At 38.7% G+C, this 17583-nt stretch overlaps 2 protein-coding genes across 2 annotated transcripts; both read left to right on the top strand.

Moving 5' to 3' along the window:
- The first annotated feature begins 4398 nt into the window (after positions 1-4398).
- Positions 4399-7643, top strand: LOC121642453 (complexin-4-like). The gene is made up of 3 exons (XM_041989204.1): positions 4399-4684; positions 5396-5479; positions 7033-7643. The coding sequence occupies exons 1-3, from the start codon at positions 4445-4447 to the stop codon at positions 7243-7245; spliced, it is 537 nt and encodes a 178-aa protein (XP_041845138.1). The 5' UTR covers positions 4399-4444; the 3' UTR covers positions 7246-7643.
- A 1022-nt stretch (positions 7644-8665) lies between these two features.
- LOC121642451 (cytochrome P450 11B, mitochondrial) lies at positions 8666-17506 on the top strand. The gene is made up of 9 exons (XM_041989201.1): positions 8666-9228; positions 9332-9487; positions 10800-11014; positions 13019-13222; positions 13303-13484; positions 13625-13791; positions 15628-15706; positions 15805-16017; positions 17242-17506. Exons 1-9 carry the CDS (start codon positions 8903-8905, stop codon positions 17350-17352), a joined length of 1653 nt encoding a protein of 550 aa, XP_041845135.1. The 5' UTR covers positions 8666-8902; the 3' UTR covers positions 17353-17506.
- Positions 17507-17583: the final 77 nt, after the last annotated feature.

Raw genomic sequence — 17583 nt, 5'->3', positions numbered from 1 at the left:
AGAATTAGTAGAAAGCAATACATTTTCATATCTAAAGCTAAATGAAGCAATTAAAGCTAAATAAATGCAACATCTTCTATAAGTTGAGTTTCTATAAGTTGAGTTGTGAGTTGAGTCTTCATGCTTGCTTGTGTGCATGTGCACTTCTCACACAGCAGGCACGTGTGTAATCACATGTTTTTGTAATTCACTTTAATATGAGTGAGTTTGACTTTTTCTCCTGAAATCCTCAACGGGCTTTGACCTCAACATCGTCTCTGACTGCTGAAGTTGATTTGCTGGCTCGTGGTGTGTGAGTGTGTACTTGTATGAGCTGTGTTGCAGGGACGTAAATCAGGACTCACTAGCAAACAGCAAACCTCCATGAAGTCTGTAAGTGAATTGTAATATTATTATGTGCTTTAAGGTTTGGATTTAAACAATTTGTTGTTATGGTTAGAAGGTTGGTACAAGTTTAATATTCTCTGTGCGTGCGTGTGTGTGTGTGTGTGTGTGTGTGCGTGTGTGTGTGTGTGTATTTATGAGCCAGAGCTTACATGCAGGCCCAGTGGCTCAGAGCCACTTAAAGGATTCTCAGGTGGATTGGCATCCATCATGTGTCAGACCACCCATCCTCAAACACACAGAAACACTCACATGTTCTTGTGCATGAAGAAGCATGCAGTCAGAGACCAGAAAAGATGAGCTGCACATGTCACACACTTACACCCATGCTCACAAAAAAATGTGGATTGGTTAATGTGTTTGTCATAGTGATGGTAACTCCCAGCAGTTACATTTAATGGAAGAGTATTTTATTTAATCTTATTCAAGCTGGATTTGGACCAAAGTGAAAGTTTTTACTGGTGCTTGTGCTGCTGATGCAGGATCACCTCAGCTTCCTTCTGCATTCTGATGTAAATCCCTACACAAGTTATCCCTTACCTGATCCAAGATCTGTTATACTGAACATGTGGTCAGATAGGCGTGTCTATAATGAGGATCTTGTTAAAGCATTAAAAAAACAAACTGTGATACCTGGGCAGCAGTGAGTATCAGAGACTTTAAAGCGGGATGGTTGAGGTGAGTGTAACTGCTGTCAGCGCCAACTGGGGCATTAAAGTAGGCTGACGAGCATAAAATGCAATGCATCATTGAAACATGCAGCAGTAAAAGGTGCTTCAGAACAACCATGAGCAACAGACCTGGAAAATTACGATGAAAATAGGATGGAATGATCTACTGTGTCAAATGCTGCAGTTAGGTCCAACATTACCAGCAGCACACATTGTTTTTAGCATCCAAGGACAGCAGGATGTCGTTGAGCACTTTCAGTGCTATTAAGAGAGACATGGCCTTACTGTGTCAAAAACCTGTTTAAGCATCCCTGGACTGAGCAATAACATTTAACACATAAAATTTAGATGGTATTTCTCATATATTTGTTTACAAACTGAAGATTTTCTGCATATCATTGCTCATTATGGTCAGTTTTTACTTAGGGTTGTATATACACTTTCTGATCCTTCTTAGATGTACAGAACTTTTAAACAAAAAGATATAAGAGCATGATAATATATTTGTCAGTAACTGCAACTACTCCATAAGTCTGGAAAGTCATATCAAAACTTAGTTATGTTATCGGAGACATGTCTTGATAAAGGACACAGAAACTGATGACAAATATTATGTCTGAATAAGATGTTTGTTTTTTTTGTTTTTTTTCTAAAAGATTTTTTTTATTTACAAAAGTTATGGAGAAAGACTTATAAAAATTATTTTTTTGTCACATGCATAAAACAGAACTGGGAATAAACTGGATTTTCTGAGTGAAATAATAATCAAAATAAATAAAAATCAAAAGATTTCCTCGCTTCCATGACCTCCGTTCATAAAAAGATATGTTTCGCTCCAGTTCCTGTTTCTCTGCTTTGGCTCTCAGTTATCTTTGAAATCTAATGTAAAACCTTGATTAATTCAGAAGCTCTCTAAGGATAGATCCCTTTTTATGTCATAGGCTGCTCAGAACACTGCACTTACATGTCCCACAGTCACAGTTAAATCTAAAAGGCTCCATGACGATGAAGCTATATTAAGTCTGCACATTCCATCCATTTCTATTTTGATGAAGGTCAAAGGTCTGTGGATGTCTATTGGTGTGTTTTTGCTTGTCTTCTTTTATTTGGTAATACACTTTATTGTTTTCATATAGATTATCTGCATTGTAATTTGGTATTGCTGTGTTAAAATATGCCTTAGAAATAAAATATGCTTCCATAGTATCCAAATCAGTTAGCAAACAGGAAACATTTTTTTCTTCTAATACAACACATACAGATGTTTTTACCATCAAATTAATTAAATAACTCCATTTGATTGTCACATCCGCACTGAGTCTTGATGTGAAACTGTATTATCATGGCTACATCAATCCCAATTTAGACAATATTTTAAGAAAAAATATCTTTTAAGTGGATTATTGTTATCACAAGAACTACACACCTTTTATCTGATGTATAACTGTCTTTGTATAATGAAGTTACTCCACATAAGTTGAAATGGCATTGAATAGATCTTTTTTGCAGTTCAGCCTGTTATTTAAATAAATATTTTGGAAGCACTCTATGTGAATAATCTCCAAAAATGTTCAGAATTTCAAAAACTTATTAAACAATTTAAGGTCCCTGACAGAAAGAAATGGTAAGAAAAGTCACATTTTTTTTAAAATATGAGATCTTTATTTAGCCCTTTAACAATATGTAACAAAAAACTTAACATTTTTCTTTTTTTAATATTTGCCATTTATTACCATGTGATATGTCAAAATTATTATAGTGTAATCTTCTGCTTCCTGGTATCTATTAGGGAGCAGAATACAAGAATCAGATTGTGTTCAAACAGATTTTTTTTTTACCATAAAGTGATGCCAAATGTCTGCATGCATCAAATACGTCACACTGGGCTCTATAAGGTTTAAAATAATAAAAAATAAATAAATTAAAAGAAAAGTGAAAACCCCTAACTGTAGATCTTTATATTGTCACATTTTTTTAAAAATGATTAGAAGAACAAACAAACAAACCTTGATTAGAAAAAGAAAGACTGTTAAGACAAATATACATAATGAGTTTTCTTCTTTTTTTTTTTTTTTTTCATTGTTTTTCTGTGCTCCTCTGGTCCAAGAAAACAGGCAACAGGCAAATAGTTCTCAGTAGTAGTATTAGTAGTCAGTACTCTAGCTGCAACATGGGGGCCTGCTCACCCAACTGAGCTATCTGCAACTTCAGGAGAAAAAATATTTTGAGCACAAAATTGCTCCTTATGTTAATGTTGAATGTGCAGATAATAATGTACAAAAATTCCAGTTACAAAGAGGTTTTTTTAGAACACTTCAGGCATTTGATCTTGTGCAGAAAAGCATGCTTTTTTAAACTCTCTTGCAACTCAGTTGAAAATACTTTTATTTCTCAAACATTGCTCTCTGACATCTTTCCTCATCTTTCTACCTGTACATATACTGGAAAGCAATAACTCAGAGTCCACTGCTTTGCAAAGTCAAGCAGAAAAGTATTACAGTTTATCTATGTAGGTTTTGACTTTCATACCAAACTGGAGGGACTCAAGAAAATGAAACATGAATACAGGAGCCCAGTTGGTTCTAATTTCAGACCTGTGATGCTTGCATGTATCACCCAACATGACATCAACTAGTGCCTGTAAATCTTCATCACAGACACGTGAGTCATCGGGTGCATTCCCTGTCACCACTAATGGGATTCTCCTCATTAAGCCCACTAATCTGTGTAGAAGAGTTGGGGGTGGTGAAGTGTGGAGTCCTGATGAAGGAATGAGTGAAGCAGAAGCTGAAACCTGAATACTGTCATTTTATTCTGTGAGGGACAGGACACATGATATAGCCCCTGGAGTCTTCTTCTGCTTTTTTTCTTGTTTTCTCCACTTTGTTTTACATCCTCAAGGATTGTCTGCAGGTGGTGGTGGTGGTGAAGGCCATCTGCCTGGGTGCTTTATCAGGATTTCATGCTGTTAGAAGTTCTCCAACTGAGACCACATTGGTAAGAAATCTATGGACTGGAAGACAAGAGAAAAGTTATTGCTGTGTGTGAATAAACAAATAACTTAAAATTTTTTTTAGTATGTATAGTGTAACATTTATCACTTGTTGTCCTTGTGTGGGTTACAGCTTTCTCTTTTAGTTGCCTGCTCAACATCTTTAGACGATAAGCACTTCATTTGTGTATGCAAGTGGTGTGAGACTAAGTCTGTGTGTCTGAGCCTTGTCTGTCGTCCTTGTCCTTGACAGGTCTCAACCTGAATTATCGCTGTGAGATGTGAGACTGCCAGAGTTACACATGTGCGAAGGAGAAAGCAAACATATTTTCACCTGTCAAGCGCTGTGGAAATAGAGGTGTGGTCATTCCCTCTCATCCTGAGAGCTGCAAACATCATGGAGGCTGTGGCGAAAGCAAAAAAGTCGCTCAAGACGCCCATTAGGAAATTAACCAGCTGTGTGTCAGGGGTGAAGGAGAGGAAGTTGTGTTCCAAACACAGGAGGAAGAGGAGCAGAGGCGGGGGAGGCCATGTTAGAAGGAACATGTTGGGGAAGACCCCTCCCCTCAGAGTGGCACATCCCAGAGACCAAACGGTCATTCGTTCGTATCAGGCAGAGCTGGAAAAGAAGAGGCAAGTAGATTCTGTGCATCATGTAGAGACAAAGATGTAGGGGCAAGAATAGTTAGGCTTTCTTAGCATACATAGAACAAGTAGATTATTTATTCAATGTTTTGAGTTTTATTTATCATAATGAACAACAACATAATGAACATAGTAAAACTTAAATCTATACAACAACTAGTACCTGCTATATTTAATATGCATTTTGTAAATAAGGAAAAAGTTTTGAGAAATATTGTAAAGTTTCACTGGACTTGAGTAAGAGACAAGCTGTAGTTCAATAAATGAAAACTGCCACCTTTATTAGCACATTCTGGAGAAGACAGCAGCCAGCATCGGCACATTTACAGCACACTTCATGTACAAAATGTTCAAAAATACATAAAAATGACGTAAAGTTTACATAAAATCAAATATGAAATGTAAATGCTCAAATAAATAATTGAAACACAAAATAAATATACCATGTCATTCATCCAGTGACATCCAGTACAAATTCTATATACAGACAACAGGAATAAATCCATATTTAACAGCCGAGCATTTATTGCCAGTACAACCATCAAAAGGAGTCCATGCTTTTTAACGTGCCAAATTCACCTCAACAGGAAGTCATGAGTCAATACTGCGGTTCAGTTAACTTATTAACGCCTCACCTGTGCTGCGATGCGGGAGTTGTTTTAACAGAATTTTGTCTGTGGTTGTGTGCTGTGTTTATAGAAAGCTGCGGGAAGCAATGAACGCTCAGAAGAACGCAGAGAGAGCAGCCATGAGATCTCACTTCAGGAGAAAATATCAGCTGTCTGAGGTGTGTCACAACAGATCATAACAACTCATATTTCCTCTAGTTTCAGTGGACGTCATTGTGTGATCTGAAATTATACAATGCTTTCAAAGTGAAATCTACATATAAATTATATCTACATGTTTGCAGTAACAAATACAATATTGATATATCTTGGAAGATACCCTGAGACATCATATCCTTATTGAGAATTAAACTTAAACAAAGACTACTTCATGGTTTCTGCATGTGCAGGGACAATTTGATGTGGACTGTGTGGTAAAACTTTATAATGACTTCAAATGATATAAGAAATCTGTTTATTCGAGACTGATGATAACTTAATACTGTGCATATTATTAACTCCTCTCTGTCACCGTGCAGTAACAACCAACTCACTGTGGAGTTATGTGATTCCGTCTCATTTAATCGATCATCAGTAAATTTATATTAATCCACTGTTTCGTAACATGAATTGAAATGCAACCAAACTGGCTGGTTTACATATGTTCACTTAAGATCAATACCTGTGTTGATCTTATCTGCACCTTCTGTATGTGTCTGTATCTCACTCGAAACAGAAGAATCACCTCAGGGTTTTGGGTAGATGGGGAGGCCTGTGGAACAGGTTCTAATCAATAACCTCATCAAAGACATTGATCACAGGCATCTTTTCATCCAGCAGCCTCAGTCAGCTCAAGCAAAGCTTCCCGTGTTTAATCGATTTACAGTTTCACGCTTTTATTCTGTATTTCAGCTGCTTCATCAACCATCTATTTAAGCAAAGATAAGGAGACTTGTGCTTTAGCACCATTCCTTACCAGGAGTTTACCGTGTCCATGTATTCCCACATATATATGTTGTCTTCACTAAGTGAAGATAACAGTGAATCTCCTCGGAACAAGCAAGTTGTTGTGCTTGTCATCTTCTTTGTCTAGTGTGCTGTTTGTGCCACCTTTTAAGTGAGGTTGATACAGGCAAATATGTGAATCTAAGCTAGCACAATGTACAGTCCACACTGTTATAGACTCTCAGGGAAGCAAGTGGCCCGCTACAGAGGGGTTTTCTGGTGCAGATGATGAAGTCCACACCACACAGGCCTACTGCACAAGCAGATGAAGAAACCAGTGAACTTAAGTGCTCATTCAATTTCAATCAACATATAGCTGATAAGCAGCTGCCTAGCTGGGGGTTTATACCGTTACTTAAAACAGAAAAATCAAATATGTAAATGGCTTTGAATTACAAAACACAGAGTCAAGCAGATTTTCTGGGTTTGTTTTGAAGATGGCCATAACTCAGAAGTTATCCACTTAAAGAATTTAGAAATGGTTTTGTGGCTTTATTCCTCTACAAAGCTGTAATACTTAACACAAACGTATCATAACTTGCAGATTTTTTCAACACACTTTCAGATTCCATTTTATTAGTAAAGCTTCATTTTTACAGATATTTCTCTACTGGTTTTTCCTGCTGTTGAAGATACTAATGCTAAGTTATTTTTGACAATCTAGTTTTTTTTTTATCCCTTTGTCCTTTACTCCTCTTCCTTTTCTTATTTGTTCATCATGCTTCAGTGTCCTGAGGACAAAAACCGCCTGAGGTCTGTTGGAGGCAAAGTGTCACTCCCCCACGAGCTGTCGAAGATGATTCATCCTGAAACCAAAACCAAGGACGACGGCTTCAACCTGCTGAGTGCCTTTCGAGGCCTCAGTTTCAGCACAGCAGCACTCACAGGGACAAAAACCAGGACACCCACTCCTACACCAACAAATTGTAAAGTCATGTGATCAACACCATGTGGAAGTGGTATATTTGCATGATAGCTGCTTAATTAAGACAGAATCAGTCTAAACATAGTTTCTAGATAATGGCATGGGGATTTAAAACATTTCTTTTGTTTTACTTCAAGTGCTTTATAATTTGCAACTAAAACAACAAGCCAGTAAGGAACAGCTGGGATAAATTAACAACAAAGTTAAAAAGAATGGCAGCGCAAACCAAAACTAAGTGATGCATCTGGATATGAAATTGAGAGCAGGAGGGATTTTTAGCAGAGATCTGAATAAGCTTAAAGTCTGAGGGGAACATTCAGGGTAGCCACTACAAAACTATATACTCTACATCTTGGAATATTAAAGAGCAACTAGCTGGTCAACAGTTGTATTCCTGCAGGGAGGTGGATGTCAAAAGAATAGCTAAAGTAATCTAGTAAAGAGGTGTGAACATAAGTATTTTTCCAGGCCTGTCAGTTGGTGATAAGACTTACATTTTATTTATGATCTTTTATTTAAAATGTTAAAATTTTGTTTATAGAAAAAAAGTAAATTGTTAAAGTTATGATCTTGTGTGAAATCTAATTAAAAAGTATTGAATTGGCTTATGATGGGATGTTAATAATAAGCCACTTGCAACACGGTAACTTTAATGGACCTGCCAGTAGAGTCTAGCTGTAAAAGCATTTTATAAACGACTTATTAAATATTGTTGATGAATGAAAAATATGGGGACTTTAAGTTAAGCATTTGTGGCAAGGTTAAGTTTTTGTTCTGAGTGGTGATGTATCTCCAGCTGAAATTATATCACATGAAATAGAAAACATGTTGTACTATTTTTGTTTGAAATACACGTTAACTTTAATTTTCTAACACTGGAAAAGAAGCTTCTATATGATAGTGTAACTTATTATTGCTAAATAAAGAAGAAGGAAAGTCATCTTGTGTCTTTTAATAGAAGCTAGTGAAGCTAGTTTTTAGGGCTGTTACAGCTCTATAAATCATATAGATCCAACTGATCTATTCACAAGTAAGGAACCTCAGGAACACATGTCACGTTTAAACAGTCACACATGTGATTAATTAGTAAGACATGCTAATTTTGTATTGTTGTTTCAAATCTGTTTTGCTATTTCTTTAAGAAATGTTCACTGACTCATTTGTATCACATCTACTGTGTAACTGAGCCAAACCTGGCTGTACATGTACCAGTAATGTGTATGAGCCAAGCTCCACACACTGCTTTGTTTGTGACAAGCTTTATAATGTTGGTGTGTAAATAGTCTCAAGTTTATCATTTGAAAGATTTTATACATGAAGCAGAAATCAATGACCTTTGCAAACAACAAATAGATTATGTATTTACATCGTTTATTAGCTCTGTAAGAAACTTGTAATAAAGATCTTTTTTTGTCTAGTTGGGACTCATTTTGTTTCATCCTCTATCTCATGTTTGATGGATCAGCTTGACATTCTGGCTTTGTTGTCTTTCTCTTGAACTCCGACATTCAGATTCATAAATCATCATCTCCTATCAGTTCATCAGACAGATAACACACATCCAAGGCTTCGTATGAGGTTGGAGTTGGAGGAGGGAAATAATCAGTCCCTAAGAGACAACAGCTATAGGTGTTGAGCTGGATGAGACCGACCCACACATCTCGTTTGGATCATGAGGAGCATGTCCACAGGAGTGGCTGTGTGTGTCAGAGCACAGGGTGCTTCTGGGTCCAGATATTTTGCAATCACATCCTATAAGGGTCTTTGCATGACAGCAGCAGCAGGGACTGTGGTGGATGGAAAGTTAGAAGGAGGTAAAGGAGCAATGAAGGAGGTGAGAAAGAGGGGTGTGGATGGACAGGTGCGCAGCTTTGAGGAGATCCCTCACACGGGGAGAAACGGCTGGATCAATCTGGTGAAGTTCTGGAGAGAAAATCGCTTCCAGACCCTCCACAAGCACATGGAAAGGACCTTCAATGCCCTCGGCCCCATCTACAGGTAGAGAGGGGTGTGCAGTAAATACTCTGTCTAATACCTTTATGTGAAAGTACTTTTGCTCTCACACCAGCCTTTCTGTGTGTGTGTGTGTGTGCGTGTGAAGGGAAACAGTGGGAACGCTAAGCAGTGTGAACATCTTGTTGCCATCTGACATCAGTGAACTGTTTAAGTCGGAGGGCTTGCACCCTCGAAGGATGACCCTTCAGCCGTGGGCAACACATCGAGAGATACGGAAGCACAGCAAGGGAATCTTCCTCAAGTCAGTGCCACCTTCGTGTTTTAATAACTCATATTGTAGAGATTTACATAACAAGCTAAATTTTCGGGACAAAATAATTAAAGTTAATTAGTTGAAACAAACTTAACTAAAGTCTAACGTCTTTGTTTGTGCAAAAATAAGGCAAAATGTAGAAAAAGAAGTGCAGACTGCTACATTCTGCATGTTTTTCCTAATTTAACCTGCGTACCAAAGCCTTCTGCTGTTGTGTAATGTTTTTATTGCAGAGAAGATGCCAAAATCAGAATAAATCCTGCAACTTAGTGTTGCTCCATTGAACTGTCTAACTCATAAGAAACATTACAAATTGATCAAAATCATGGTATGAAACACTAAAGTATCCCGAGTTTCAGCTCCTACAGTTCTAATAAAATAAACAGAATACTTTCACATGAATCCAAACTCTGATTATGTCTGATTGTGGCTAGTTCACCTTGTAATGGTGCAAACCGACTCTTTTTTAATAAAATAAATGTAAAACATAAAAATATAAAATAAAAAATAACTTGGTAAAAAATTTAAATAAAATAAATAAATAAATAAAATAAAGGTAGACAGTTGAGATGAAAAAGTTTGAACATGTGAGAACACCATGGCGCTTCTCCAGCTGATTACTCAATAAGATTTTACATGATTTGCTGAAAGCGTCCAAGTAAGCTAATCCAAAATGCAGAGGAAGATATGCAGAATGAAGCCAAAAAATCAGTTTCCTCATATGATGCAATATATTTTAGACCCTCCTTTTCTCTGTGTTTACGCTGTGTTTTGTTTTCTTCAAATGTGGCACTGAGTATAATGAACACTTTCACTTCTGCCTCATTTGTCTAAAGGACATTGTTTCAGAGGTTTTGTGGCTTGTTAATGTGCAACTTTGCAAACCTAAGATGTCCTGTCATATTATTTTCTGTCAGCTCTTACAAACGAGCCACACTTGTCTGAGAGTTGTTTTTGTGTTTGTTTGTTGTTGTAGTTTCTCTGAGCACAGTACACTGTCTGACCTTGAACTCGCTGGGATTACTGGCAACTATTTTGAATGTTTTCCACTTATGAAATATAGTTTTACCTTTAAAATAAAGGTCTTAGACCATGTTTTAGATGAATCACCATCATAATAGCTAGTGTCACATGTAGTCACTATAACAGGAAATACTTCTCAAACAAACAAAACAAAATAATCACAAAGAAACTAATGTTTTTGAGGGGCACTTACAGGTAAATTTGAATTTTGTAGATCTCCTATACAAAAGAGAAATGGGTCTATTTTAATGCTATGTTGCAAATCTTTGCTCCACAGGAATGGCGAGGAGTGGAGAGCTGACCGTCTGCAGCTCAACAAGGAGGTGATGATGACTGACGCCGTAAAGCGCTTTCTCCCTCTCCTTGATGAGGTGGCGAAGGATTTCTGTCGAATGCTGCAGGCGAGAGTGGAGAAGGAGGGAAGAGGAGAGGAGGGCAAGCGTGGTCTTACCATTGATCCCAGTCCTGACCTTTTCCGCTTTGCACTGGAAGGTTGGAAGTCGTCCTCTTCGTTATGTTTATTATGCTTTTTATGTCCTGAAGTTCACACTGATTTTATCTACACCGAGGTCACCAAGTGCAAAAAAGTGAGAGAGGGGATGGATTGAGCTGACCCCACCGCCATCCCCCATTTCTCTCCCCTTTCAATAGGCTTTAATTCAAAGTCAAAGTCAAAGTTCTTTATTTGCCATTTGTACATAAAACCAAAAAAGTCAAGGTACAATGGAATTCTTGTGCAGGGCTCCTTCGGAGTCACAGTTTAAGTAGTAGGAGAGAAAAGATGAATCAAGAATAAGTGAACACTGTACACATTAGAAAAATAAACTGTAGTAAAAAATGTATAAATACAAAAAAAATATAAAATATAGTATGTAGCCATGCTTTTGTACACTATACAGCGCTGTACAAGAGCAGAGGGTATTGTGAGATAGAGGAGTGGGTAGGGGGAGAGGGAGAATATTGCACATGAAATTCTCAAGCAACTGAACACTGATCAGAGGAACTGCACATTATACAGGAGGAGATATAAAAGACATCGTCCTGTTTCACAGGTGATGATAGTGCAGGTCAGATATTGCACATGCACATGCACATGTAATTAAAGTGAGATAGTGTCTTTCACATTTTGCATTTTGCATAAGTTCAGTAGTTTTGTTTTGACATCACTCTGACTGTGGCTGGGAAGAAGCTGTTGAAAAAGCGAGTCCTGCGAGTTTTGATACTGTCCGCTCTGCTGTGTCTGAGGTTGTACGCGCAGTGTTTGTGTCTGAGCAGAGGGTGAGCGGGATGGAGTGAGTCTCTGATGATTCCCTCTGCTCTTTTTCGACAGCGCTGCTCGTACATATAGTCCATGGAAGGAAGTTTTGTGCCTATAATCCTCTCCGCAGTCTTTATGACTCTTTGCAGAGCCTTCCTCTCTGCCTGTGTGGTGTTTCCACACCAGACAGTGATCCCTGCGGTGAGGATGCTCTCTATCAGTCCTCTGTAGGCCTGGGTGAGAGGGCGATGGTTCAGACCAGCTTTCCTGAGCAGCCTAATGAAATAAAGTCTTTTCTGGGCTTTTTTCACTGTGGCTGTGGTGTTACGAGTCCAGCTCAGGTCAGATGTTACCTGCAGTCCTAGGAATCTGTAGCTGTCTGCCCTCTCCACCTCAGTCCCGCTGATGAAAAGAGGCTGTAGAGGGGGAGGGTTCTTCCTGAAGTCCAGACTTATTTCTTCAGCCTATATATTAACAATTTGAGTCACAAATACTGATGTAGGCTGTATCAACTTCTGACGTCAGAAGAGTTACACAATTTGTATGAGCATCACCTTACACATATCATATCTAAGCTAGTAGGAAATATTCCTACTTTGGAAGAGAACCAAACTTCATTCCAAACCGAGGCACATCTACAAGTAACACATCTAATATGTGGGAGGTCAAAGAGAGCATGCTTCTTTAAAAATAGAAATGATCAAAGCTGCAGCATTTCTTTTGCAGGTCTGCTCCTTTCATGTCTATCAGCATCGTTCCACATTCACAAGTGTGAATCCTTGTGTGATTCAGCACACTATGCACCTCTGTGTGTACGTGAGTGTGAAGCTGATGACTTTGAGTCATGTTGCTCTGATCTTTATGGACCACAGCACACAAACCCAGGTGCTAATCCACAGTAGGAATTGGACCACAAGAAACTCTATCCTACTGGCTGATGTGGGGTTAATGTAACCTAAGCACGTCTGCTAGTCAATAGATATGTGAGGGAGGAGGTTGCTGTTCTTTGGAGAAATCATATGCACACAGAAAACAAAAATGGTTTTCTGTGTAGAGATTAAATCTTGAGTTTACAATTTGAAAACATGAGTCTGAATGCCTCATAATCCACTCAAATAAAGTCAACACTGATCCCATTATTTTCTGAAGGGCTTGTGTTTGCTTTAGTTTGTTCTCTCGGGTATAATACCCTCACCTATTCAAACCTCCCACCCTTGGTCCTTTCCTCCCCTCTGCAGCCAGCTGCCATGTGCTTTATGGAGAGCGTATCGGCCTCTTTTCGTCGTCTCCCTCTCTGGAGTCTCAGAAGTTCATCTGGGCAGTGGAGCGAATGTTAACAACCACCCCTCCTCTTCTCTACCTTCCACCTCGCCTTTTAGTCCGCATCGGCGCTCCCCTGTGGACCCAGCATGCCACAGCATGGGACCACATCTTCAGTCATGGTAGGAAAAACTTGGTGTTGTCCTGGTTCATCTAAGTGTCTTTAATAAGTCTAATTCCTTCTCATTTGTGCTTCTTCTAGCTGAAGCGAGGATCCAGAAGTCTTACCAACGACTATCATCCTCCCAGGGTCAAAGGTCTGTGGCTGGGCCAGCTGGAGGCAAATACACTGGAGTTCTGGGCCAACTCATGGAGAAAGGGAAGCTATCTTTGGACCTTATAAAAGCCAACATCACTGAGTTGATGGCTGGAGGAGTTGACACGGTCTGTGTGTGTGTGTGTGTGTGTGTGTGTGTGTGTGTGTGTGTGTGTGTGTGTGTGTGTATGTGTGTGTGTGTGTGTATATGTGTGTGATTATCTTGTTGGCCTAGTCGGTGTCACCTCTCATCCTATGCTCTCTACAGACAGCTGTACCCCTGCAGTTTGCTCTGTTTGAGCTAGGACGCAACCCTGAGGTGCAGGACAGGGTTCGACAGCAGGTGAGGACATCATGGGCACAGGCGGGCGGTGACCCTCAGAAGGCCCTGCAGGGGGCACCCCTCCTGAAAGGCACAGTCAAAGAGGTTCTCAGGTACAGACATTTTTTACACTTTTGCTGTGGAAGATCTCTCAGTCCTACTTGAGTACTTTGTACTTGCGTACACCTACAAACACATTTAGCACATGATCACTTGTCTCTCTTTAAAGTGCAACTCATGTCTCACTGTGAGAAAATATCGCATGTGTGCTTTCTTTGATTACAGAACATTTTCAAAACCCCTCTTCTCTCTGTTGGCTTGAATTTAAGCTCAAAAACTAAAGGCAAATTCTTGTGATTTTCTTTGTTTTTTCTCTCTCAAGTTGTAAATCTTCAGAAAAACTGATTCATGTGCTGTCGGATATTATGTAATACACATTTTTGTAAATATTTTGTTAAGGTCTTTTGTAATTCAATATTTTTTTATGTTTGTTGAAAAAGTGCGCTGCACTGTGGTGTGGTGGTTAGCGCCGTGGCCTCACGGTAAGAAGGTCACTGGTTTGAGCCTCTGCTGGGGTGATCTCTCCGTGTATGTGTGGGTTCTCTCCAGGTACTCTGGCTTCCTCCCACCGTCCAAAGACATGCATGTTAGGTTCATTGGTCAGTCTAAATTTTCCCTAGGAGAGAGTGTGAATGGTTGCTTGTATGCTGGACCTGCAATGGACTGGTGGTCCCTGCCTCTCACCTGCTACAATGCTGGGTTATGCTCCAGCTTCCCGACCCTTTACTGGACAAAGCGCTATAGATCATGGATGGATGCTAAAAATATATTAGTGTTGTTTCCAAATGGTCTGTCAAGTGTTTAGAAACATTTTTCTACCAGAATGAAGATAATCTTCCATGTTTGAAGCTTTAGTTTCACAATTTCTTTACTGTTTTACAATCAAATTGATTTAGTTGACTATCTAGAGGTTTGTTTTTTTAAATAATAGAGCTAATTATTTAAAAGTATTAGTCATTGCAGATTGCATGTAAAAGAAAAAGAAGTTGCATAACATCATCATTACGTAATGGTATTTTTTGAAAACAGCTTTTTCTTCCTCCTTTTTACCAGCTCTAACATTGCAACATATATTCAGGTTTTTAGTTTGTAAGTAGCCAACTTTAGTATGTTGGTCTGAAGGTTTTCTTTTTTTTTTTTTTTTTTTTTTCATTACATACATGTAACATGTAATATAATGATGACCCTGAAGCCACTTCCTACCTTCTTTACGCAGGAGTAATAATTTTTGAGAAGAAGTTATTATCTTTTGTGTAAAAGGTAAAGGACACCACTGTCCAGGGTTAATTTAACCTTTCTTTAACCAGGAAAAACATTAAGAACAAATTCTTATGTTGGCCTGGAAAGTGCCAGAAAACACTTGTGGGGCAGGGGATGAGCACGCTACAGCAGCAATCCAATACACCAGCTCAGTCACTTCTGCTCTGCTAAAGGGTTGTGTAGGACTATGTTAAATTTACAAGTGGTTGCAATAATGAAATAATGCAAAAAGATTTCCAAAAAGCTTTTGAGAAATTTAGGCATTTTAACATTTGCCACATGAAGTAGATTATTATAGACTTGCAGACTCCTAACCTAACCAAACCATAATGCTCAGCAAACCAATGCTTTCATATGATTTATAATTGAAAGAAGTCATTTTCAGTAAGTAACTTAAAGCAAAAACAGCACCTGTGACTTAAAAACAACCCTGCAGTGATGGAGTAAAAATAAACTTGTTGCTTTAGACCAGTAGAGCATGGAAAAGAACAGTGCTCTGAGCTTGATAACAGCTTTCTGAGAGTTTTCATCATCAGGAATTCATTAATCATGAGTTTGTGTTGGGAACTGAGTAATAAGTCAGGGGTAACATCTATAAAAAAGACTGAGCATGTATTGGTTTCTGTCAGGTTGTATCCAGTGGGGATTACAGTGCAGCGGTATCCAGTCAGAGATATTGTTCTTCAGAATTACCACATACCTGCAGGGGTAAGTGTCCACACAGTGGCTCTCTTTCTGTACATGTTCTGGTACATACAGAGCCACACCTGACTTCTACTTGTTTGTCCATCAACTCCCCCCCACAGACTTTGGTCCAGGCCTGTCTTTATCCAATGGGAAGGAGTGCCCAGGTGTTTGAGGATCCACTGCGCTTCGAGCCTGGCCGGTGGAGCACCAGCAGGGAGGACAGCCGGAGAGGAGAAGGGGCAGGTTTTCGCTCGCTGGCATTCGGCTTTGGGGCGAGGCAGTGTGTGGGGAGGAGGATTGCTGAGAACGAGATGCAGCTTTTACTCATGCATGTGAGTGACAGCAGACAGTAAGAAAAAAGAAAAGAAGGATGAAGGAGAGATTGGAAAGAAAAAAAGGAGCTGATGTTGACTCCTGAGACTGGAAAGACAAAAGATTTTACAAGATTGACTGCATTCAGATTCCAAAAGCACTACGGGTATTTATTGTTTAGCTGAGCTGATAAAGTTGGTTTTAACTAGTTTCAATAGAGCTAGGCAGCAGTTTGACATGGAAATACAGCTATTGAGAAACAACAGACCACTGCTTACATGTGAAAAAGGTCTTCCATTTGTCCCACAAAAGAGTATGACACCACCCCTGAATAAGACACAAAACAACCACAAACAAAAAGTTAAAAAGCTGGTTATTGTTGTTGTGTGGATCTAACCACATAATTTACAGATATTTTATGTAAAATCGTGTCACTCTGTGGTCTTTTTGCAATCCTTTAAGGTTGTTTTTCTACTTAATTTAGTCATGCGTTTTAATTTACATGTCTCATTTATGTAGTTTTGTGTTCCTGTTTTGATTGTTTTGTATTTTTTCTCATCTTTTATTAACCATGTCATGATTGTTTAGTGTTTCATAATGCAATTTTACATCTCTAACCAACTATTATGTGTCTGTGTTAGACTTACTTGTCATATTGGGACATTTTGTATATCTATTTGAAGTTATTCATTGTCTCTTTAGGTAAATTTAGTATCTTCTGGGATTTCTCTGGTCTCATTTAAGCCATTGGGTATTCTTTTCTTTTCTTTATTATTTTGATTGTTTCTTGAATTTTTATGTCTCCTGAATTAGATCTTTTTAGGTTGTTGTGTCTCTGTCTTGGACAGTTCTGAGATTATGCCAACATAGCCTGACACCTTGTGGCCCCTGAGCCTGTGCCCAGTAGACTAATCAGTGTACAAATAATTGTAATTGATTTAAGGGTTCAGGCCTGTTGTTGAGGTATATCAATGTCAATTGTCAGAGGATGAGAAAAAGAAATCAAGGTTAATTTTTTTCTTTGAGGAGTCTAGGAGAAAAACTTAAATAGAAGCTGAGGAAAACAACATTTTACCTTGAATTAAAGTAAAGGAATAAGGCAGCATGAAATGGAAATGCTCAAGTAAGTTACAAATGCCCTTAAAAAAAGAAAAGGTGTGACTTTTATGCCTCTAAAATCTGCTCTCCTCTTCTTTTCTCCTCTCCCCTCATGCCTCCCTCCCTGCTCCTTTCTCTGTGTTTAGATCCTGCTGAGCTTCCATCTCAACGTGCCTTCTTCAGAGGATCTCAAAACTGCCCTTACCCTCATCCTCCAGCCTGAGACTCAACCAAAGATCACTTTCACCAAGCTCTGACACAAAGAAGAGAATTGAGTTATTATAACTGATATGTTGAATAACGCAATTTAAGCTCGGTTTAATTAGTTAAATCCTAGTTATAACAATAAGAATTTTATGCAAGTCATGCTTTGCATTCAGTTATAATGGAGTAAAATAAATGATTATTTTCCTTCATCTGTTGTCTTTATCGTGACCGAGCTTTCAAAAGCAGCGATACTGCTTCTGTCCATTAGATGGCGCTAAAAC

This window comes from Melanotaenia boesemani, chromosome 6 (assembly GCF_017639745.1).
Source record: "Melanotaenia boesemani isolate fMelBoe1 chromosome 6, fMelBoe1.pri, whole genome shotgun sequence".
NCBI classification, from domain to species: Eukaryota; Metazoa; Chordata; class Actinopteri; order Atheriniformes; family Melanotaeniidae; genus Melanotaenia; species Melanotaenia boesemani.
This window is presented reverse-complemented; position numbering and strand designations above follow the sequence as displayed.

Excerpts from the sequence above, each read along its gene's own strand:
- LOC121642451 (XM_041989201.1), top strand. The coding sequence starts at position 8,903 with ATGAGGAGCATGTCCACAGGAGTGGCTGTGTGTGTCAGAGCACAGGGT. Across the intron at positions 9,229-9,331 it reads GCCCTCGGCCCCATCTACAG|GGAAACAGTGGGAACGCTAA; the intron begins GTAGAGAGGGGT and ends GTGCGTGTGAAG. Across the intron at positions 11,015-13,018 it reads TTTCCGCTTTGCACTGGAAG|CCAGCTGCCATGTGCTTTAT; the intron begins GTTGGAAGTCGT and ends TCCCCTCTGCAG.
- LOC121642453 (XM_041989204.1), top strand. The coding sequence starts at position 4,445 with ATGGAGGCTGTGGCGAAAGCAAAAAAGTCGCTCAAGACGCCCATTAGG. Across the intron at positions 4,685-5,395 it reads AGCTGGAAAAGAAGAGGCAA|CTGCGGGAAGCAATGAACGC; the intron begins GTAGATTCTGTG and ends GTTTATAGAAAG. Across the intron at positions 5,480-7,032 it reads GAAAATATCAGCTGTCTGAG|TGTCCTGAGGACAAAAACCG; the intron begins GTGTGTCACAAC and ends ATCATGCTTCAG.